Source organism: Ostrea edulis, chromosome 5, assembly GCF_947568905.1.
Source record: "Ostrea edulis chromosome 5, xbOstEdul1.1, whole genome shotgun sequence".
In the NCBI taxonomy this organism is placed as follows: domain Eukaryota; kingdom Metazoa; phylum Mollusca; class Bivalvia; order Ostreida; family Ostreidae; genus Ostrea; species Ostrea edulis.
The window spans coordinates 6,316,723-6,340,445 of NC_079168.1; the positions used below are offsets into that span (position 1 = coordinate 6,316,723).

The window sequence follows — 23,723 nt, forward strand, 5'->3', positions numbered from 1 at the left end:
GTTCGGTTGCCTTTGGTTGATAATTCGAGTGTTTAGTTTTGCCTAAATATCATATATGACAGTTGCTACATGAGTTTTTATATTTACTTTTGAGAAATCAAACTGTATAATAGTTCTTTTCCTCCGTTGACCTATTTTTACTTAATGCATGCTGTGCATTTGTGCTCTTTTTCCTGTAGTATTTGTTTTATTAGCTTTTCGTCAGCCACAGTACGGTTTAAAAATCCTGTGCACACGGGAACATGTTAGTGTAAACAAACGGAACTACAGTGATCTCGGAATAAATTCCCTTTCTTTAAGTCGTAACTTGCAAATATTGGAAGTTATGATGAAAATGAATAATGTTTGTTATAATATATGTATTACATTTATAACACACACACACACTCTCAAGAAAACGAACCCAAAAAATGAAAATAAATAAATAAATAAATTGTGAAAATATTGGACTTGAACTCGAAATGTATGGTTTTAGTGTAAGATTACCGAGCACCTAAACCATTAGGCCATCCAGGCATACAAGTTTAAAGATTTAACGTTTGACAGGCTACTAAGTCTCAAAGTAAATTTTGAGAACGATTTTTTCATATTTTATCCATTTTCAACAAGAAGACCACCTTAAACCAAATTTCCTCAAATGGACTTATGTACAGTCATACTCAAGTAAAACAATTTCAGTGTTTTATTTCTGGTTTAAGGTGGCCTTTTGCAACAGTTTGCAATTTTTTATGCCCATTACGTTACATCTACTATATACTCTATATAATCACGGTGATGTTTATGCTTATCAAATAAAGATACTATCAACATATCGATATCTTTATTAAGTAATGTGGGTTAACACAAGTATAAACTGACATTGTAATTAGCAGAATATTTTTAAAAAATTATATTCAAGAAAAAAGTATTTGTGTAGGCGAAATTGCATACGAAGTGCGCTCTACTCCTTTGTCGAATTTCACCTAAAGTTTGGTGACGTCTCTATATGAATCTAAAAATGTAAAATATAGAAACAAAAAGAAGAACTATGATAAAATTTTGTCAGATCGATATGCAGGCATTCTCCCATCTTCGCAAGCCAAGTGTCCGATTCGTTTACTCTCATCAGACACTTGGCTTGCGAAGATGGCATTCTCCTTACATGAACAATAACAGATGTTAAAAGCTGAAAATAAGAATAACAAGGAATTCTTTTCAAAACATCTTGAAAAAACCCCAAAAAGGGAACAAGATAATTATATGCATTCGAACCAGTATCCATGACGCCAGAGTGGGCAACATAAACGGGTACACACATGTATATTTCAATATCATGATACTGTTTTTTAAACAATGGAAATACAATTCACCAATATAGTGTTAGTTAAAACCATGTTACAGAGTGACAAGAGGTTTCAGGGTTTACGTATATATAAGTATACTTTTAAAATCGCTATTGAAAGGACAATTTTATCTATTCCATGACTTCGGAGCCAAAGCGGTCAACTCGATTTATATAAGGTACAATGGCATGGTTGTTATGAAGTTGATTCAGGGTTGTTGTTTTTTTTTTTTTAACGTTGATGCTTCATAAAAAAAAATCTGAAAGAATTGGAATGGTATTTATGTATCATGTTTATGAAGAACTTAAAATGTTCCATTGTTCACATATTTAATAAATGACCATTTTGGTCCCGCCCTGATTCAAAACCCTTACCCCCGAGATCATCAAATTTACAATTTTGGTAAAGGACTACCTGCTCTTTCTAAATATCCATTTAGTTTTAATTAAGTATCAATAGCACTAAAGAAAATGTTATTTCACTGTTTTACACATAAACACTTAGTACAAAGTTTAGCCCCACCCTGGGGTCAGAACCCCTACCCTGGGGATCATGAAATTTACAATTTTGGTAGTGACCCTCCTGTTCTACATCACAATGCATTTAGTTTTTCTTAAATATGTGCGGTAGCATAGAAGATTTTAGAAAATTGGTCAATTTTTTTACCTTTTTGCCCCACCCCTAAGGCCCCAGGGGTGCAGGAGTTCTGAAATTTACAATTTATGCCCCCTTGTCTTAATAATGCATCATACCAAATTTGAAAAGAATTAGAATGGTCGTTATCAAGAAGTTACAATATTGTAAATTGTTAACACACGGCAGACAAAACGGACAACCAATTGCAATAATAACAAGAGGCCCATGGGCCATATCGCTCACCTGAGACACCTTGGCCCATATCTGAAGACTTTCCATATATATTTGCGTGCAAAACCTTAGTCCCTATTATGGCACCAACCTACCCCTGGAGGCCATGATTTTTGCAAACTTGAATCTACACGATGTCAGAAAGCTTTCATGTAAATGTCAACTTCTTTGGCCCAATGGTTCTTGAGAAGAATATTTTTAAAGAATTTTCCTATATTTGGATGTAAAACTTTGATCCCCTATTGTGGGCCCACCCTACCCCCGGGGGCCATGATTTGAACAAACATGAATCTACACTATGTCAGAAAGCTTTCATGTAAATATCAGCTTTTCTGGCTCAGTGGTCCTTGAAAAGAAGATTTTTAAAGATTTTCCCTATATATTTGTATGTAAAACTTTGATCCCCCCCTTGTGGCCCCATCCCACCCCCAGGGACAATGATTTGAACAAACTTGAATCTACACTATGTCAGAAAGTTTTCATGTAAATATCAGCTTTTCTGGCTCAGTGGTTCTTGAGAAGAAGATTTTTCCTATATATTTGTATGTAAAACTTTGATCCCCCCTTGTGGCCCCATCCTACCCCCGGGGGCCATGATCTGAACAATTTAGAATCTGCACTACCTAAAAAAGGTTATCTATAAATTTCATCTTTTCTGGCCCAGTGGTTCTTGAGAAGAAGATTTTTTAATGACCCTACTCTATTTTTATCTTTTCTTGATTATCTCCCCTTGGAAGGTGGCCTGGCCCTTTATTTTAACAATTTAATATTCTCTTTACCCAAGGATGCTTTGTGCTAACTTTGGTTGAAATTGGCCTAGTGGTTTTTGAGAAGAAGTCAAAAATGTTAAAAGTTACAGACGGACGGACGCCGGACTACAGGTGATCAGAAAAGCTCACTTGTGCTTTCAGCTCAGGTGAGCTAAAAACAGGGTGAAAAACACATTTTTCACCCCAACTGAATAGTCAATGGTCAGACTGAGCTGACACTTGCACTATTTATAGGAACTCGTTCTGCAATATCATTACTGCCCTGCCACGTTTTAGTGTCTGTTTGTGAAAACATTTTTCTAGACTTTCTTGAAATTTACTTACTTTACTTAATGTTGATTTTTGATGCAGGCTCCTTCTAGACCTTCTTTGTTGGACTCTATCCCTGAAACTAACTTATGACTTCCAATGATGTTGATTTCAGATCTAATTTTAACCAAAACTGACTCATAAAACAGTGACTGTGAGAATTTTTAAATAACAAGCTCAAACATTTTAAAATATATAGTTAACCATAGGATTTTCAATTTAAAAAACTCATCCCAACCTGCTAGGATTTTTTTCCCTCGAAACAACAAACACTTTCAAAAAGGTTTGATAAATGAATCTATAAAGGACATGCTAGTGTATGATTATGTATTCTTCAAACGAACAGGAACACAGATTCCCAAAATACGCCTGGGTTAATCCAAAAAGTCACATGAATATGTCACTGTCATCGACTACGTCACCAGATTAATCAGGGCGTAACAGTCAACATAGAGCCGTGATCAGGACATGTAATATGCGCTGAAAAAGAAAAAACAACAACATGAACACTAATCTGAAATGTGTCTTCTCTGATTTCAATCCATACACTAGAAAATGTTGATATAACAAACTTTGGATTCACCAATCAAACTGCTATTTGGAATCCTGTTTTTTGACACAGCAACACAGTTTATGTTGGCGCTGTGGGTGGCTCTTCTTTGTATTCTTATCATCATCTGTATCACCTTCATAAAAGTCATGTGATTGATGCGCTTCATCATTTTCTTTGTGAAGGTCACGGAATTGATGGGCTTCTGTCTTGTGTCTGATTTCCTTGTTTTTAGATATGGTATTGGATGGTCCTGACATCTCAGCCAGTCTGTACTTTGACCTCCAGACTTTCAGCAGTTTGTCATCTCCCGTTGTGACAAGTGTTTCTTGATCGTGGGGGTGAAACACCACCGCATTCAGTCCACACGCTCGTTCGCCACAATCCAGATGCGCTATGTTGGACTGTATTGCTATACCATAATGCCTGTCCCAGAGATGTCCTTTCATTTCCTCATCTCCCCTAACAATTAAAGACAAGAAATGTTGTAGAAACATATATGACCTTTTGCTGCATGATGTGGTATATTTTATCGCATGATGTGGTGTATCTTATCGCATGATGTGGTGTATTTTATAACATGATGTGGTGTATTTTGTTGCATGATGTGGTTTTCTTTGTTGCATGATGTGGTGTATTTTATTGCATGATGTGTATTTTACTGCATGATGTATATATTTTGTTGCATAATGTTAGGGAAAATAAAACACAAAAATTCCTATTTTACAAAAATGGTGATAACAAAATTTGATACCCATTGATGGAACAGATGGAACCTGATCTTTCCTTAACTCTCTCTCTCTCTCTCTCACACACACAAAAAAAAAACCTGTCTTTATTCCTACATGATCCTTGGTATGCATATATTGAACATGTATTATGATATATACAGATTGTTTACAAAAATTAAAAAAAAGAATCTTCCATGTAATCTGTTGAAATATGCTTATGCGTCTAGTCATTCCTCATTTGTAACATCTCTAAATGTACGGAATTCTAAGCATTTCTAAAGGTATAAAGATGAGCTATAAGCCTTCCATCACCACAAAGTTACCATCACTTAAAGAAACAGAACAAAGTCACCATCACTTAAAGAAACAGAACAAAGTCACAGTCACTTAAAGAAACAGAACAAAGTCAAGAAACAGAAGTCTCTGTCAAGGCTGTACTGGTTTGGAATCTCATGAAATAAAACCCACTTCATCTAGAAGGTTTAGAAATGATCCTCTGATGACTTTTGTTTCGGGCTTTTGAATGGATCTTTTGTTCACTAACTGATATAATAAATCTCTTTGTCCGACTAGATAGCTGACATCAATAATTCTTTACCTTGACATTGTGGTCAAAAATTTATAATTTTTGCTTAACTGTACCTATTTTGCACTAAAAAACATTTGCAGATTTAGCAATGTTTAAGCTACCATAACATGCATCTCTCCTTGTGACCTAGATCTTTGGAACTTTATCGCAATTCACCTTTGAATTAGAACGCTTTACCCGATATAGTATTGCGTTGTGTGACGACACAATTGAATGAGACGATTGAACAATTTGAATGACATGTTTGATGTAATACAACAAGAGTTTTCATTGGCCGATTACAGCCCGCCCACTTTCTCGAGCGGATTCAGTGTAGCTGGAGATCTCTGAAAAGATCCACCACTTATAAAAACCTTCGATTTACGGGTCACAAAAAGCTGCGGACGGTTGAGGCCTGAAATCGGTGTATTCTTGTGTTGCTGTCTCATAAACTCAATATAAAAAAATCTTAACATATTTTCCTACTATATACTTGCGTTCAAACATACCTTCAAATATTCATTAAAGCCACACACCACCCGAAAACTCGTAGCTTCAAATGATTTCGTTTGTTGACGTAGCCATGTTAGGTAGCCGGTCAATTCGAACTCTTGCTATTGGTATCTATTCATAAAATCGGTTGTAAGTTATGTATTCGTTCTTCATTTATTATCAACACGAATAATTAATAGAAATTAAAACATTTTTGTACCAGTTTTTGTAAAGGTAAAATAAGCTCTAGATGAACAAAAATGCTACATTAGGACATTAGATGGAGACCGGCCGGCGCGGCCGCTCATGACTAATGAAAGTCGCACTGCCGTGAGTTTAGCTATTTGAATAATTATCATTTAATAGGACTGGGGCGGTATATTATTTAAACAATTTAGCTAAAATATTTGTGGGGTATTAGTACATATCTAGACGCTATTGTGCCAATGACTGGCTACCTAACATGGCTACGTCTACGAACGAAATCATCAAAAGCTGTGATCGAGTTTTTGGGTCGTACATGGGGAGTTAATAAATATTTGAAGGTATGTTTGGACACAAGTATAGTAGGAAAATATGTTAGGAATTTTTTTCTAATATTAAATTTATGAGACAACACAAAAATACAACTTTTTCTCTTTCTTCCTGTGAAGTTTTTTTTTCCATCTAGCATCTGGCCGTCATGTTTTCAAATGCTGACTACTCCCGTATAAGGGAATTTGGGTGGACTTATACATATGGACCAATGAGAGTTTCTGTTGCATTTCGCAATTGTATTACAAACAGATTCAATTGTGTCGTCACACAACGCAATACTATATCGGCCAAAGCGTTCTAATTCAAAGGTGAATTGCGATAACTGTATCTAGGTATTTTTCTTTTACCATGGTTCACTTTAGATATTTCATTGACCTTGACCTTCAACCCTGTGATCTCAGAATGAATAGGTTTTTCCTCTTAGCCTTGTCCACTTTAGATACTTACTAGTGCATTCAAAGTTTGACAATTGAAAATACTAAACCTATCGTGTCATATTATTCTGTGTCAATGTCTTGGAGGGGCAAAAGCTGTGTATGATTGGGGGATTAAAGCAGGTGGTTTTTCCCCCAGTATTTTGGGACTGGGGCCTGCCCCAGGCCCCAGTTGGGAAAATTAGCGAGAAAACAAGCAAGTTGGGAAAAATCATTTTTAATGACAATTTGTGATATTCATCAATCATATACACTTAAAATGAAGTGTCTTTAAGTTATAATTAATGTATAACAACCATGCTTCATATCTAATTCATACCATCTAGTACTGGGACAGTGTCCACTGTACTAAAACCACAATCATGCTTCATATCTAATTAATACCATCTAGTACTGGGACAGTGTCCACTGTACTAAAACCACAACCATGCTTCATATCTAATTAATACCATTTAGTACTGGGACAGTGTCCACTGTACTAAAACCACAATCGTGTTTTCACACTGGAAGTAAAGTGTACACAATATAAACATTGATAAGTCATACAAAGAATTTTCGGAATTTATGATTGGGAATTTTTTGGTCAGATTTGGGGAAAATTTCAGGGTATTTCTGATTGGGACTAGGGCCGAGTATCTGCCCCAAATAAGACCCCCCAAAAAAACCAAAACACTGAAAGCTTGTTTTCTATGAAAGAGCCCTGTCATGCCTATCTCTTCAATTTGTAAAGGAATATGGAATAGTTTGGAAATGGGTATAAAATACATCAATACCTGTTAATGGGGGTACATGTAAGTCTGGTTCATTATGGTGATACATGTATGTTGTTTTGACTTTTGATATGTTGTATTGACTGGTGTTATATTGTATTGACTGGTGTTACTTTGTATAGACTGTTGATATGTTGTATTGACTGGTGTTATGTTGTATTGACTGTTGATATGTCGTATTGACTTGTGTTATGTTGTATTGACTGTTGATATGTTGTATTGACTTTTGATATGTTGTATTGACTGGTGTTATGTTGTATTGACTGTTGATATGTCGTATTGACTGGTGTTATGTTGTATTGACTGTTGATATGTTGTATTGACTTTTGATATGTTGTATTGATTATTGATATGTTGTATTGACTTTTGATATGTTGTATTGACTGTTGATATGTTGTAGACTGTTGATATGTACAATTGGCTTTTGATTTGTTGTATTAGTGTTAAATCTAAAGCAAACTAGCATGGTGCCCGCCATGCCCCTTTTGGCTGGCGCCATGCCCTTTTTAAATGCACCATGCCCTTTTTTCTCTATAATTTTTTTTTAAATATTTGTTAATATAAACAATTGTTCTTTATTTCACAAGGCTGATTGAAAAGTTTAAAATCAAGGCAGCAGTATTAACTTTCAAAGAGGCTAAATGATCATTCTATTACTGTCATAGTATAATACTATGAAAGTGCCCCAAAATTGCCTTGCCATGATGAAAAGTGCCCTTTTGAACACATGATATGTGTGCCCTCTTTAGATCCTAGATTTAACACTATGTATTGACTTTTGATATGTTGTATTGACTGGTGTTATGTTGTATTGATTATTGATATGTTGTATTGTATTGACTGATGATATGTTGTATTGACTGTTGATATGTTGTATTGATTATTGATATGTTGTATTGACTTTTGATATGTTGTATTGACTGTTGATATGTTGTATTGAGTGTTGATATGTTGTATTGACTGTTGATATGTTGTATTGACTGGTGTTATGTTGTACTGACTACTGCCATGTTGTATTGTGTGTTAATATGTTGTATTGACTTTTGAGATATTGTATTACTAGTGTTGTATTGAGTGTTGATATGTTGTATTGAGTGTTGATATGTTGTATTGACTGTTACTATGTTGCATTGAGTGTTAATATGTTGTATTGAGTGTTGATATGTTGCATTGAGTGTTGATATGTTGTATTGACTTGTTGATATGTTGTATTGACCGTTGATATGTTGTATTGACTGATGTTATGTTGTATTAATTGGTGTTATGTTGTATTAAGTGTTTATATGTTGTATTGACTGTTGATATGTTGTATTGAATTTTGATATGTTGCATTGTATTGACTGTTGATATGTTGTATTGACTTTTGATATGTTGTATTGACTGTTGATATGTTGTATTGACTGTTAATATGTTGTATTGACTGTTGATATGTTGTATTGACTTTTGATATGTTGTATTGACTGTTAATATGTTGTATTGACTGTTGATATGTTGTATTGACTGTTGATATGTTGTATTAAGTGTTGATATGTTGTATTGACTGTTGATATGTTGTATTGAATTTTGATATGTTGTATTGTATTGACTGTTGATATGTTGTATTGACTGTTGATATGTTGTATTGACTGTTAATATGTTGTATTGACTGTTGATATGTTGTATTGACTTTTGATATGTTGTATTGTATTGACTGTTGATATGTTGTATTGACTGTTGATATGTTGTATTGTATTGACTGTTGATATGTTGTATTGACTGTTGATATGTTGTTTTGACTTTTGATATGTTGTATTGAGTGTTGATATCTTGTATTGGGTGTTGATATGTTGTATTGACTTTTGATATGTTGTATTGACTGTTGATATGTTGTATTGACTGTTAATATGTTGTATTCACTGTTGATATCTTGTATTGGGTGTTGATATGTTGTATTGACTTTTGATATGTTGTATTGACTGTTGATATGTTGTATTGACTGTTAATATGTTGTATTGACTGTTGATATGTTGTATTGAGTGTTAATATGTTGTATTGAGTGTTAATATGTTGTATTGACTTTTGATATCTTGTATTGAGTGTTGATATGTTGTGCTGACTTGTGAAATGTTGTATTGACTGTTGATATGTTGCATTGAGTGTTGATATATTGTATTGACTGTTGATATGTTGTATTGACTGTTAATATGTTGCATTGAGTGTTGAAATGTTGTATTGACTGTTGATATGTTGTACTGACTTTTGATATGTTGCATTGAGTGTTGATATGTTGTATTGACTGTTGATATGTTGTACTGACTGTTGACATGTTTGTATCCACTGTTAATATGTTGTATTGACCAGTGATGCGTGTATGCTATATTCACTTGTGATATTAAGAATAAAGATTGTACAAACAAGTAAAAGACTTACGTGGCGACAAAATCTTTACTGATGTCAGGGAAAATGTAACTCAAGTGGGAAGGGGAGGTGGCGGAGCTCCCCACATACACAGTCCTCACACACTGGTCGAGAATCAGATCATACACAATTGTAAGAATGTCTCGTTCAAACACCTCATCAAACCTATTAGAATTTGCCACAGCACGACTGCAGAACACCAGGTATCTAAAACACAGTACATCAATTACATAATTCACAATAATCAACAACTCCAAAGTATGCTTTAATTAGTCCTACATGATTAAAATCTCTTGTTTTCTCATTTATTCAACTCATTTCTAAACCTGGTTTAATTAATAGAAGTTTATCAGGCAGCACTTTTTGATGTGTGTCAAGTTAATTTCAAATGACTTTTAATTGGTATACTATTTAATATATGCACCTGTGAACATGTAAAACAATTAAAGCATGAAATATCAACGCAGAATACAATGGTGAATATGCTCAGGTCATTGGCTTAAACGCGACGAAGGAATGACAATGTCTCCTAATAACTCCGAATCTTTAATTCATGAAACATTTTAACCCATTATATAAATCATGCACAATATAAAGTGGGTATACAATGAAGACATATTTGCAATTGATGCCTCAGCTTTTCACGAAGGAATAACAGCTAGGGCTCGAAATTAACATATGCCCGTCAGTCTGTGACTGGTTAAAAGTCTGGCGGACTGACTGACATTTGTTTTAGCAAGTCCGATGGGACTGGTAAATTTTTCAGCTGAACTGGTGACATAAAAAGTTAGCTTCAAGCCCTGAATAACACATCTTTAAAATGGTTGACTTCCGTCTAAAATAAATACATGTATTAGCAATACATTTATATTCCTTTTAAATCTAACTGCCTAGCTGGGTAGCTCAGTAGGTTAGAGTGTCTGTCAGTTACTGATCTGTGGATCTGTGGATCGTGGGTATGAGGCAGAGATTATTTTTTCTTCATTAGATTACTTTCTACTAAATCTGCATTTTCAAACTACATATCAAAGGTAAATTTGAAAAGTTTTCCATTGTACATGCCCTCCACTTTCCATTCCTATCACATTTCCCTGGTGTGTTATTCCTCCTTAATAAAACTCATTTTGATATGTACAGTGAAACTTCTCCAAACCGGTCCCTCAGAAAACCAGTTCTCCCTGAATATCGGCTGATTTTCAAAGTCCTGGCAGAAATCTTAACATTTCTTTACAAAGAAAGTCTTACAAAACCGCCCACCTCTGAAAACCGCACATCGACCACTTTGTTAACAAACATGTGTATTTACCCTTATCATACTGGCCACTTTTTGAAGACAAGAAAATTTTGGCCAAAAGGTGATCAAAATTGGCCAGGTGTACAAATTGACTGACAGACTGGCCAGGTGGGAAATTATCAACCTGAGGTGTGAAAAAAATAAGTGGCCTCTATAATTTCTATTGTTTTACTGTGCTGTCATGGGTGTTAAGTGACACTTGGCAAATCCAAGTGACCCTTCTGAATTCTGTACAAAATGTAAACAAGAGGCCCAAGGGCCACATTGCTCACCTGAGTCACCTTGGCTCATATTTAAAGATTTTCCCTATATATTTCTATGCAAAACTTTGATCCCCCCCTTGTGACCCCATCCTACCCCCGGGGACCATGATTTTAACAAACTGAAATCTGAAATATGTCAGAAAGCTTTCATGTAAATATCAGCTTTTCTGGCTCAGTGGTTCTTAAGAAGATTTTTAAAGATTTTCCTTATATATTTGTATGTAAAACTTTGATCCCCTATTGTGGGCCCATCCAACCCCCGGTGGCCATGATTTTAACAAACTGAAATATGTCAGAAAGCTTTCATGTAAATATCAGCTTTTCTGGCTTAGTGGTTCTTGAGAAGAAGATTTTTAAAGATTTCCCTTATATATTTGTATGTAAAACTTTGATCCCCTATTGTGGCCCCATACAACCCCAAGGGGCCATGATTTGAAGATACTTGAATCTGCATTATGTCAGGAAGCTTTCATGTAAATCTCAGCTTTTCTGGCTCAGTGGTTCTTGAAAAGAAGATTTTTAAAGATATTTCCTATATATTTGCATGTAAAACTTTGATCCCCTATTGTGGGCCCATCCAACCCCCGGGGCCCATGATTTGAACAAACTTGAATCTGCATTATGTCAGGAAGCTTTCATGTAAATATCAGCTTTTCTGGCTTAGTGGTTCTTGAGAAGAAGATTTTTAAAGTTTTTCCCTATATATTTATATGTAAAACTTTGATCCCCCCTTGTGGCCCCATCCTACCACCGGGGGTCATGATTTGAACAAACTTGAATCTGCAATATGTCAGGAAGCTTTCAGGTAAATTTCAGCTCTTCTGGCCCAGTGGTTCTTGAGAAGAAGATTTTTAAATGACCCCACCCTATTTTTGCATTTTTGTGATTATCTCCCCTTTGAAAGGGACATGGCCCTTCATTTGAACAAACTTGAAAGCCCTTCACCCAAGGATGCTTTTGGCCATGTTTGGTTGAAATTGGCCCAGTGCTTCATGAGAAGAAGATGAAAATGTGAAAAGTTTACAGACAGACGGACAGACAGACAGACAGACGGACACCGGACAAAATGTGATCAGAAAAGCTCACTTGAGCCTTCGGCTCAGGTGAGCTAAAAAACAGTTAGGAACATATTGAATGAATACCATATCAAACTCCATATTGTTGCACTATACTATCGCATGGATATAAGCGGTAGTTAATAAAAAAAGAAACCCATGAGTGTTAATGATAATTATTAAAAGATAAATTAATTTTCTTGGTTTCCATAGACTTACAATTCCTAAGAAATAATTATTCAAATTACAATTTCATATTTACTACTGAACTTTTCAAAAACGTCAAAACAAATTTGTTAATGATATAAGCGATGAATGTAAACAGTTTTTATAGGTAAGAAGAATTCAAATAATAGGCCTCTGTGTTTTCTTTATGTACCTTGTTATAGATTTTCAGTTTAAAATTCGATGATTTCAGCGAGAATTTATAATTACCTGTAGGTACAAACGGACTAATTTGATCTCCATCAATAATTGATCATAGATCACCAGAACAAAGTGAACAGTACCTACTTAGTGAATATTGAAATAAAATGTCTCTAAATGCTAAATTCTCAGTAAACCGGCCACCCCTCTAAACCGGCCGTTTTATTCGGTCCGAGAGTTTAGAGAAGTTTCACTGTACATCTTCACACAAAGTGTATTCCCATGGGGATCCGGGTTAAAATAGGTCCTCAGTACCCCTTGCTTGTCATAAAAGGTGACTAAATGGGGCAGACCTTCAGATGAGACCACAAAAACTGAGGTCCCGTGTCACAGCAGGTGGGCACGATAAAGATCCCTCCCTGCTCAAAGGCCATTAGTGCCGAGCATAGGCCTAAATTTTGCAGCCCTTCACCGGCAGTGGTGACGTCTCCATATTAGTGAAATATTCTTGAGAGGGACGTTAAACAATATTCAATCAATCAATCACACAAAGTGTATAATTAAAAACAAGAGGCCCATGGGCCACATCACTCACCTAAGTAACCTTGGGTTTGCTGTTCAACTTTGTGAATTTAAAAAAAATTGTGCTCAATCTTTTATTTTCATGAAACATTTTGACCCCATATTGTGCTCCAACCTAGTTCCAAAAGGTCACACCATAACTGAATTTCAACATGGGAATGTTCAATACCAATATGACTAGCATGACTCTGCTGTTCTGGAAAAGAGGACTTTTTTCAAAGATTTTCCTTCCTGTTTACCAGTAAAATTTAACCCACACTAACACCAGGGTTAATAATTTGAAGGGAAAAAACTTGAATAAAACAACTTTGGAAATTTTGCTTTATGATATAAATCAGTGTGGCCTGTTACTCTTTAAAAAATTTGTTTTAATCAATTTTCTGTATATTCTCATGTAAAACTTTGATCTCGTATTATGGCCCAACCCTACTCCAGGGGGTCATGATTTGAATAAACTTGAATTGATACAACATGTATGTCGGGAAGCTTTCATGTAAACTTTTCCAGCCCAATGGTTCTTTAAGTAGATTTTCCAATGACTACACCCTATTTTTGCCTTTTCTTCATTATCTCCCCTTTGAAGGAAGCATAGCCCTTCATTTCAACAAGCTTGAATCCCCTTTATCTATGTGGGATTTGTACTCAGTTTGACTGAAATGAGTCCAGTGATTTTTAAAAGGTCACCATATTTTCACTATTTCTTAATTATCTCCCTTTTGAAAAAAGCGGTGATCCTTCATTTGATCAGTTTTGAATTCCCTTTACCAAAGGATGCTTTATGGCAAGTTTAGTTGAAATTGGCCAGGCGATTCTGGAGAAGAAGTCAACAATAAATGTTTAAAGTTTATGGACAGACGGATGCCAGAGAAAACATGATCAGAAAAGCTCACTTGAGCTTTCCAGACTAGTGAGACGGGAAATCTCTTGGATTAGTTTTATTACAACATGAATGTTTCAGCAATTAACCCCAAACAGACACATACCTGTGATCTGGAGAGATTCGCAGGCCCACGATTCCTGCATCCATCGTCAGGGTTTTGAACGGTTTGGTGATGTTTTTGGTGAAATTTTTTACTCCGGAGTCCCCGTCCTTTACAGCATACAAAGCTATCAGACACTTTTCGGCGTCACGATTATATGAGTGAACCATGAGAACGATTTTTCCACCACTGGCCTGTATCTCCCTGATGGTGTCAGAGTATGACTTCTCGCCAACCTCGTTCTTTGTCTGATTCTTCTTTGCTTCTGGTTGCCTCTGTTTAGCCATTAATTTGCCTCTTCCAATCAACTTGTTGTACACTGAATAATCATTTGGATTAAAATCTCCAGCATCAGAAGCATATAAATGATCCAAGTCGTCCTCATCCTCCAAGAAATCTTCATCATTTAAATCTTCCTCACAATGTTGTTTACCTTCAGGTTTCAGTTTGATATCCTCTGCATCATCATCAAATTCATCACAATCCATTTCTATATCAGAAAGATCAGTGTCGGTCTTCCTTACTCCCAAATCTGCCTGGTCCCCACCATTATTGACATCAAACCCAGAGGAACTAGGTCCTACATCTCTATCCCCACCCCACTTCTCTGTAAAGTCATAATACTGACTTAAGTCTCCCCATTTTCTGGGATCCACCACTCTGATGAAGTCACTCTTGGAGCTAGGAGAGGTCTTTAGAACAGCCCTTCCTTCAGTCGCACATTTTATAAACAATTCTTCTATTTTTCTCCCCTTCTTTTCGGAACTCAATCTCACCTACAAGATCAACTACAATAGTAATTACGAAAATCATGATACATTAACCTCTCAAAACTATAGGGCTGGGACAAAACACTGAAAGATTGATAAAATTAATCCAAAGTACCCATGAAATGCATATATTGAGTGGTCTTCACATAAATCAGACAATATTTCCATTTCCAAAGTAACTTTTTACCTTCGACATATCTTGGGTATAAACAGCAATGCTTCACACTTCATCTCATTTATTTCCAATATTAAATGAAATTTATTTCTTGACTACTAACAGACAAACCAAAGACACTACATGTGTGTTGTCACTACAAAACAATATTGCTGTATATTCATTACTTCAAGAATTGTCATTTTGAAAAAAAAACGATGTGTTAAAAAATATGAAATACACATTGTATAACAATACTTATCATATCGTAATAAAGATTAATATGAATGACTTGTATCCTAGTATGTCAAATCATACAAATGCATTTCATAAACTAATCAATAGAATCCTTCATTAGTACCAGTGAACTTCAATGAAAAATCTAATTAGACAGAAAGAGTATACCCAAAAATGGCTTACATTGCAAGTATAAACTAAAACTAGAAGCCCGAGGGCCACATCAATATCACTCACCTCAGTTACCTTGGCCCAACATATTTAAATATTTTCCTTATATATTCGCATGTAAAACTATGATCCCTATTGTGGCCCCAACTTACACCCAGGGGCCATGATTTTTACAAACTTGAATCTGCAATATGTCAGGAACCTTTCATGTAAACGTAAAATTCTTTGGCCCAATGGTTCTTGAGGAGAAGATTTTCAAAGATTTTACCGAAATATTTGTATGTAAAACTTTGATCCCTTATTGTGGTGTCCCATCCTGTCCCGGGGGGGGGGGGGGGGGGGGGGGGGGGCATAATTTTAACAAACTTGAATCTGCACTATGTCAGAAAACTTTCATTACATGTAACTGTAAACTTTTCTAGCCCGGTAGTTTTTAAGAAGATCTCTATAGATTTTCCCTAAATATTTGTATGTAAAATGCTATTATCTCCCCTTGGAGAAGGGTGTGGCCCTTCATTTTAACAAACTTGAATCCCCTTCACCCAAGGATGTTTTGTGTCAAGTTTGGTTGAATTTGGCCCAGTGGTTCTGAAGTATATGTTTAGATGTTGTTAATGTATTTTCACTATTTTGCTATTATCTCCCCTTGGAGAAGAGTGTGGCCCTCCATTTGAACAAATTTGAATCCCCTTCACCCAAGGATGTTTTGTGCCAAGTTTGGTTGAAATTGGTCAGTTGGTTCTGGAGAAGAAGAAGATTTTTTTTAAAAATTAGTGTATTTTTACTATTTCATTATTATCTCCCCTAGGAGAAAGGAGTTCCCCTTCAATTGATCAAACTTGAATTCCCTTGCCCCAAGGATGCATTGTGCCAAGTTTGGTTGAAATTGGTCCAGTGGTTCTGGAGAAGAAGTTGAAAAAGTAAAAGTTTAGAGACAGACGGACGGACGGATGGACGACGGGAGATCAGAAAAGCTAACTTGAGCCTTCGGCTCAGGTGAACTAAAAACCCAAGGTTGTCCCCAGTCAGCTACATCAAATCAAAATTTAAAGAAAACAATACAAAATACTTTGTTTCACCATGTAACGTAAATCATACAAATATATGACGTCACAATCAAGGACATCATTGCAGTGTAAAACAGAAAAATCTCACATCGCTGTCTCACATGGGTAAAGTCAATCTTACACAGGTGATAATGTGAGAGAGAAAAATCTCACATGGCTGTCTCACATAAGTAAAGTCAATCTCACATTGATGATAATGTGAGGGAAAAAATCTTACATAGCTGTCTTACATGGGTAAAGTCGATCTCACACTGGTGATGTGAGAAATAGATGTCCTTCCCACTGATTAGGTCAAGGTTACTCACCTCATGAGCATCCAGTAAAAAGCTGTTGCCTTGGTTAAGTAAATAACTGTCAATAAGGAACTGTGTGTTGTTCAGCCAGGCTCCTCTGAAGTTTGGGTATTCTCCCTTTATAGCAGACAGCAGACAGAGATCTGAAATCATGGTTTGTTACTTATCAGACTGTAAAACTCATATCTGTTAAGGAGGAATAACACACCAGGGAAATTTGATATGAATTAAAAGTGGAGGATATGTGCAATGATATCTTGATATTGAAAACTTTCAAATTTACTCTATTCCATAAAAAAATGCAATAAAAATAGAAAGCACTCTGAAAATTTTTTAAAACCCCTGCTGGACTCGAACCTGTGATCTACAGATCAGAAGTTGCCATGTTAATTGCTACTGAGTTACCCAGCTAGGTGATTAGATTTAAAAGAAATATGCAAATATTGCTGATATTTATACTTTCATACTTTAAAGGAAGTCAGCCATTATGATGATGTAGTATAACCTCCTTAATTTGGCATCCAAAATCTTAAACACTAGGCTCAATTCTCACTGAACTCTAACACAGTTATCTGGTGCTAAAGCACAGCACAGTAAATATTGCTTTTGGGAACTCATTAACAAGATTTTAAATTTAAATTAAGATCAATGTACAAACGTACCTGGGACAGACAAAACAGCAACAAACATGTTTCCATCCATGTCAAAATAACGTGTCAGTCCGGTCACCATTAACATCGTCTCTGATTCGTTAAACTCACAAAACCGAGTTTTTGGAGGCGGATCAAAGAAGGGGCCTGCTGTACTCTGTTGGGTGATCTTATAGTTATAATTCCATAACTAAAATAAGAAAAAGAGAAAGTGTTGCTTTCCAATATCCTCAAAGTTCACCTTCATTTCATACAGATTAAACACCAGTATTTTGTATAAATTTACATTAATCTACTAAAATCCATCCAAATTAAACCTTTGTTATGTCCATGTTTTATATTTCTAGATAAAAGCACTGAGCTTTATACATGACATCACAGGCACTTGGGGTATGGATCATGCAACACCCCCCCCCCCCCCCCCCCCCACTTCAAACACCCACCCAAACACACTGATCTGGGATTGACAAACTAAATTTCATCTACTTATGATTTGTAAACTTTAATATGCATTAAAAATCATTCAAAATTGTAAAACATGATTTTTACTAACACTGTACATAACAGATGAAAAATGACATCATAATGGATGATCTTTAATGCATTTTTACAAAGCACAAGCAAAAAAAAAGTGTCAATCCCAGATCAGAGAAAAAAAATAAGGGGGGGGGGGTGTTGCATGATCCATGCCTGAAGTGCCTGTTCTTGACATTACAACCTATATATTACAAAATACATTGAAGTTGTTTGTACGGGAAATATAGAAATAATGGAAGCCAAGGGTAATTTCTGCATGATTATAAAAATTGACTCCATAAATGCAAACAATCTACACAGTTTATTCGTGAACTTAATTTTACAGTCAGCATGATATTGAGTCATATCAATATGTGATCTGTATGGCTCAAAAGCATTTTTATCAAAATATATTCATTTTTAAATTGTTCAATATATCAATATCTTAAATATACATTCAGTTTCAATGAAATCGTACCCTGCAAGTACCATCTTTTCCAACTGAGGCAAGGTATTTCCCGCTGGGAGAGAAGTTCAGGAAGTAAACCTCATCTGTATGACCTGCTACTTCCTGCGACAGTTCCGTGGGGGCGTGGTGTGTTAGACGCTCGTATTCTCCCCTCCAGCTGTCCTTACCCCGAGGAAGAGGGGCGTGTTTCCTGATAATCCCAAACACCAGATCCCGCCACAAGACCTCATCTAAAGCCACTCTATTCCATTGCTGAAATGTTCAGTTTATCATACAGCGTAACTATATGCAGTAAAAACATGTACGAGGAACAAGAGAACCAAATCAAAAATCAGATCTGCTCCATCTAGTCTCCAGTTAAATGGACAAGACACATATTTAAATATAGTTCCTTGCATCTCCAATTGGAAGGACCACATTAGATTTGAATCCAGTGCACTGAATCTCTATTCAGGTGCACAAGATTTGAATTTGGTTCACTGAGTCTGAAGTTAAGACAGGATTCGAAATTAAATCCGGACATCAAGTCTCCAGTGAACCTGTTTATTCCTTCATAACTCATTGGCAGCCAAAAACATCTTTTGCATTCAACATAAAATTCAGTGAGAGATTAGTAAAGAAAATGAGTGAAAATTATATGTATAATAAAAGAGATGGACGACGATAAAAGTGAAAATAATTCAAACGTGACAGTGTAGCGGAATTAAACTGACCTCACAAACACAGGACACTCTAGAAAGAGATGTTCCGTCTAGAAATGAGAAAACATGGAAAAGAACAGAGTCCGGGAGCTGCTGGAAGAAACTATAGGAGCCTGCCATCTTGTGCAGGTCGTTAATCTGTACAACTTCCAATTGGTATTCAATTAACAAATAACAAAGTCCTCATTGATAATTTCATCCCTTCTTTATAATCATCTGAAACAAACAAAAAAAACATAGTTAGAATGGAATGTCAAGAAATTTCAGTCATATTGCAATTTCTTCTTTGTTTACAACTTTCCTATGTGATGGTGAAGGGGAGAATGCAATGGACTTGAGACCAGAATTTGAAACCAGTCCCATATATCTGTCACAGTGGTTAAATGGACCAGTTTGCAATTTGCACCTCAAGTTCACTGATTGACAGCCTCCATGCAGTTAAATAGACCAAATTGAAATTTGAATCCAATAATCTGAATCTCCTGTCAAATGTACTAGACCACCTGCAAATTTAATCCAGTCCAATGAGTCTCCATTTAGATGGACTAGATAAAAATCAGATCTGCTCCATCTAGTCTCAGTTAAATGGACCAGACTTTTATTTCTATATATAGTTCCTTGTATCTCCAGTTAGAAGGACCATATCAAATTTGAATCCACTGTGCACTGAATTTTTATTCAGGTGTACTACAAGACTAGGATTTGAATCTGATCCACAGAGTCTCCAGTTAAGACCAGACAAATCCGGACATCAAGTCTCCAGTCAGATGGACCAGACCAGAATTCAAATCTGGACATCAAGTCTCCAGTCAGATGGACCAGACCAGACAAATCCGGACATCAAGTCTCCAGTCAGATGGACCAGACCAGAATTTAAATCTGGACATCAAGTCTCCAGTCAGATGGACCACACCAGAATTCAAATCCGGACATCAAGTCTCCAGTCAGATGGACCAGACCAGAATTCAAATCCGGACATCAGGTCTCCAGTCAGATGGACCAGACCAGAATACAAAACCGGACATCAAGTCTCCAGTCAATACGCCAGTTTCGAGATACAAACTCTTCTGTGTAGGAGGTGCATTAAGTGGAACTTTGAATGACTAAGTGGGACAAAGTGGACCTACAGTCAGCGAGTAAGATGATGAAATGTATTAAAAGCGGCTTCTCTTTTAATATGTAAATGTGGGAAATACAATATACTATCGAAAGAAATGTTTTACTAAAGTGGAAACATAAAAACAATGTCATATTTGCAAGTAATGTCTTAGATATGGTACTTCTGACCAACGAAATAACGTGATATGATAAGAATTCTATGTATTTAATTACTCCATAAATACTAATAACTTACTTAGTTTGTGTATCAGTCGAATTCCGGTGATGTAACAGTGTATGAGAAACTTACTGAGTACATTCACTTATGCAGTGATGAATATTAGTCCCACTCCCGTGTGTAAACAAATTGTTTCGCGCCTCACTATATACGAGAGTTCTCCAAAGGGAAATAACTCGGGTGTATCTCGAAACTGGCGTATTACCCTCCAGTCAGATGGACCAGACCATAATTTAAATCTGGACATTGTCTCCGGTTAAATGGACCAGACCAGAATCAAATCTGGATGAGTTTCCAGTTAAATGGAAGGGGCCAGGATTGAAAATCGCTGTCTCCAGTCACATGGATCAAATTGGAATTATAGCTGTCTAATCTCAAGTCAGATTGACAAGATCGAAATTCAATCTTGTCCATAAAGTTTCCAGATTGATGGTCCAGATTGAAACAGACCAAACAGGGATTCAGTCAAAAGCTTTAGCAATACTGTGTGCTAAAGTACATCAACTTTGGCTGGTGTGATATTTTTAAAAGGTTTAAAATGTTACTTTTGACAAGAATTGCTTTATGTAACATTTTAAAATGTTCGAAAAAGTGAATTTTGACACACACACACCCCACCCTCAAAATGCTTTCTGATCAAGTAATAATCGTCATCTGCATAAGGAAAGTCAAAGTTATCAACTAAATTCTAAAGATTGCAATTTTGAGGTGATCATATCTGTACGTATAAAATAAAGTAAATTTTATTTAAAGTCGGCACTATATACATTCAACATAACAAACACAAGCTCTGTAGAGCTTTTTAACCGACTGTATCTGTATTGGTACGTTGAATCATAGGTTGAATACCTTGGCATTATCCTGTTATTTACTTCGCGAATCAAATAAGTTTGACGTTGTTGACGTTAACGTCAATTTCATCTCTGTACATGTTTACGACCACTATATTACACTTTCTGACTTTAAATACACAAATTTCGACTACTTTCATTTTGGGTCCGTGAGACTTGTATTGATTTATTCCGTACAAAACAATCATAACAAATATAGAGGTGAAGCAAATAACAGGAGTAAATAGCGACGCAAGTTCTTTAAATGTACTCAAAACCTTGGAATTTATTTCCTTCACAACTCTAATTTAAAGGGAGAGCGCAAGAAAGATGAAGAAAAATACAAATGAAAGAGTTTCATACTATTAACTTACATTTATTCCGTATATACACAAGCACTATTCATACTAAAGTGTGTGTTTTACTTCTACATAAGAATTAAGTACATCCGTGTGTTATCATATTCAATAAGTTTTACGGAATAAATCTGTACTATGTAAATGTTACTTTGTTCCGTATATTCATATCCAGGATGTAGGCGAATTCAATATAAAATAAAATTGGCCTTGATCCGCGCAACAAGTGCGTGTTTTACTTCTACGTAAGAATTAAGTACATCCATGTTTTATCGAATTGAATAATTTTACGGAATAAATCTGTACTATTATGTAAATGTCACTTTATTCCGTATCGAGGAATTATATGCGGATTTAATACAAAATGAAATTGGCCTTGATCAGCGCATCAAGACAGGTTTTCGTCCAAGGCAACAATAGTCACCATTCTCAAGTCTATTCCTTCGTGAGAAGTATTCAACGGATACAAAACATTAATACAGAACCAAAAGTTTAAATGACAAATACATTTTAATAACAATAAAACAAGTATACTTATAGAAGACACATTTCTTAACTAAATAACATTACTGTGAAAAAATAGCGACCAGAAATCATTGGTCAATAATGGGTTTACCTAAAACCCAGCTTTACAAATTACATACGAATAACATTGCTGTTTTCCCATATTATGTATACATATTTACGGAAGAAAGACAAGTACTTAAGATGGATATAAAATGTAAAAGTAATATAACACATGAGGTACATTAAGTATATCATTAACTGACATTAAGTATATTAGAAGTAAAAGAGGGCCACAATCCCTATAAAATGTTTAGGATTGTGATAAACATGCAGAGAGTCAGAGATGAAATTGACGTTAACGTCAAAAACGTCAAACTTATTTGATTCGCGAAGTAAATAACAGGATAATGCCAATACCTTTACATATCACTCAAAAATAGATCTGACTATGACTTCTTTAATGTTGTTGACTGTCAAAAGCGAAATTATGAGTGCGTTCGAGACCGCCATTCCCGTTCTTCTTGTGCTCCGTTCTTGTAGTCGCGAATAACGAGAACATGTGCTCACGAACGCGTTCTTTGACCACACTGCCTACAGAGGTGGTGTGGGTTCTTGCACCTCGAACCTGTTCTTGTGATGCATAAAATAATCACGTTCGGGATCGGCAGAAATTTGCACTCGTGCGACTGAGAAGAACGGCGGTCTCGAACGCACTCATGTTTATTGACATTTTCATAAAAATCCAAGATGTTCCGAAAATATTTTTCCCCGGCGAATATCGGATATTTGCGGATTAAGGAAACTGAGCATGTCCTCCTGGGAGTTGAATTTTGAATTTGATATTGATTTATTTCATTACTTTAAATGGAAAACGGAAATATTCATATCTAGTGATCAGTCATCCAAAAAAAATACTTCTTTAAACACGACTCTGATTCCACACACAATTACTCTGAAGTTGAAATAAAAAATATTCTACAGTTTCTCATTGACAATATCTTCGTGGTCTTTGGCGATCATGTCTTCCAACAGTGTGTTGGAATTTCCACGGGCAAGAATGGTGCTCCTTTGTTAGCTGACCTGGGTTTTTTTTTATATCCATATGAAGCAGAATTTATTTTTAAAAAACTTCTACCTGATAAGAAAAAAATCTCTTGCCGTGGCCTTCAATTCGACATTTAGATATATTACTATTTATATAGCGACGATGTTTTATCTGTTAACAATAACTTTCATTCACCTCTGGTGTGTCCAGGGGTCCGTGTTTGCCCAACTATCTATTTTGTATTGCTTGTAGGAGTTATGAGATTGATCACTGTTCGTTATCTTCACCTTTCATATGTCGATTCGATATATCCATGTGAACTCGAAATAAAAGA

At 35.7% G+C, this 23,723-nt stretch overlaps 1 protein-coding gene across 1 annotated transcript; it reads right to left on the minus strand.

Annotated features, from left to right (window-relative positions):
• Positions 1–805: 805 nt before the first annotated feature.
• On the minus strand, positions 806–23,036 carry LOC125649546 (uncharacterized). The gene is made up of 9 exons (XM_048877157.2): positions 22,762–23,036; positions 19,328–19,531; positions 18,624–18,866; positions 17,642–17,819; positions 16,992–17,122; positions 14,291–15,063; positions 9,760–9,954; positions 3,852–4,280; positions 806–3,748 (listed from the first exon to the last, which is right to left on the minus strand). Exons 2-8 carry the CDS (start codon positions 19,433–19,435, stop codon positions 3,863–3,865), a joined length of 2,046 nt encoding a protein of 681 aa, XP_048733114.2. The 5' UTR covers positions 19,436–19,531; positions 22,762–23,036; the 3' UTR covers positions 806–3,748; positions 3,852–3,862.
• Positions 23,037–23,723: the final 687 nt, after the last annotated feature.

Excerpts from the sequence above, each read along its gene's own strand:
- LOC125649546 (XM_048877157.2), bottom strand. The coding sequence starts at position 19,435 with ATGGCAGGCTCCTATAGTTTCTTCCAGCAGCTCCCGGACTCTGTTCTT. Across the intron at positions 18,867-19,327 it reads GAGTGTCCTGTGTTTGTGAG|CAATGGAATAGAGTGGCTTT; the intron begins GTCAGTTTAATT and ends TGAACATTTCAG. Across the intron at positions 17,820-18,623 it reads GAAAAGATGGTACTTGCAGG|TTATGGAATTATAACTATAA; the intron begins GTACGATTTCAT and ends TTCTTATTTTAG.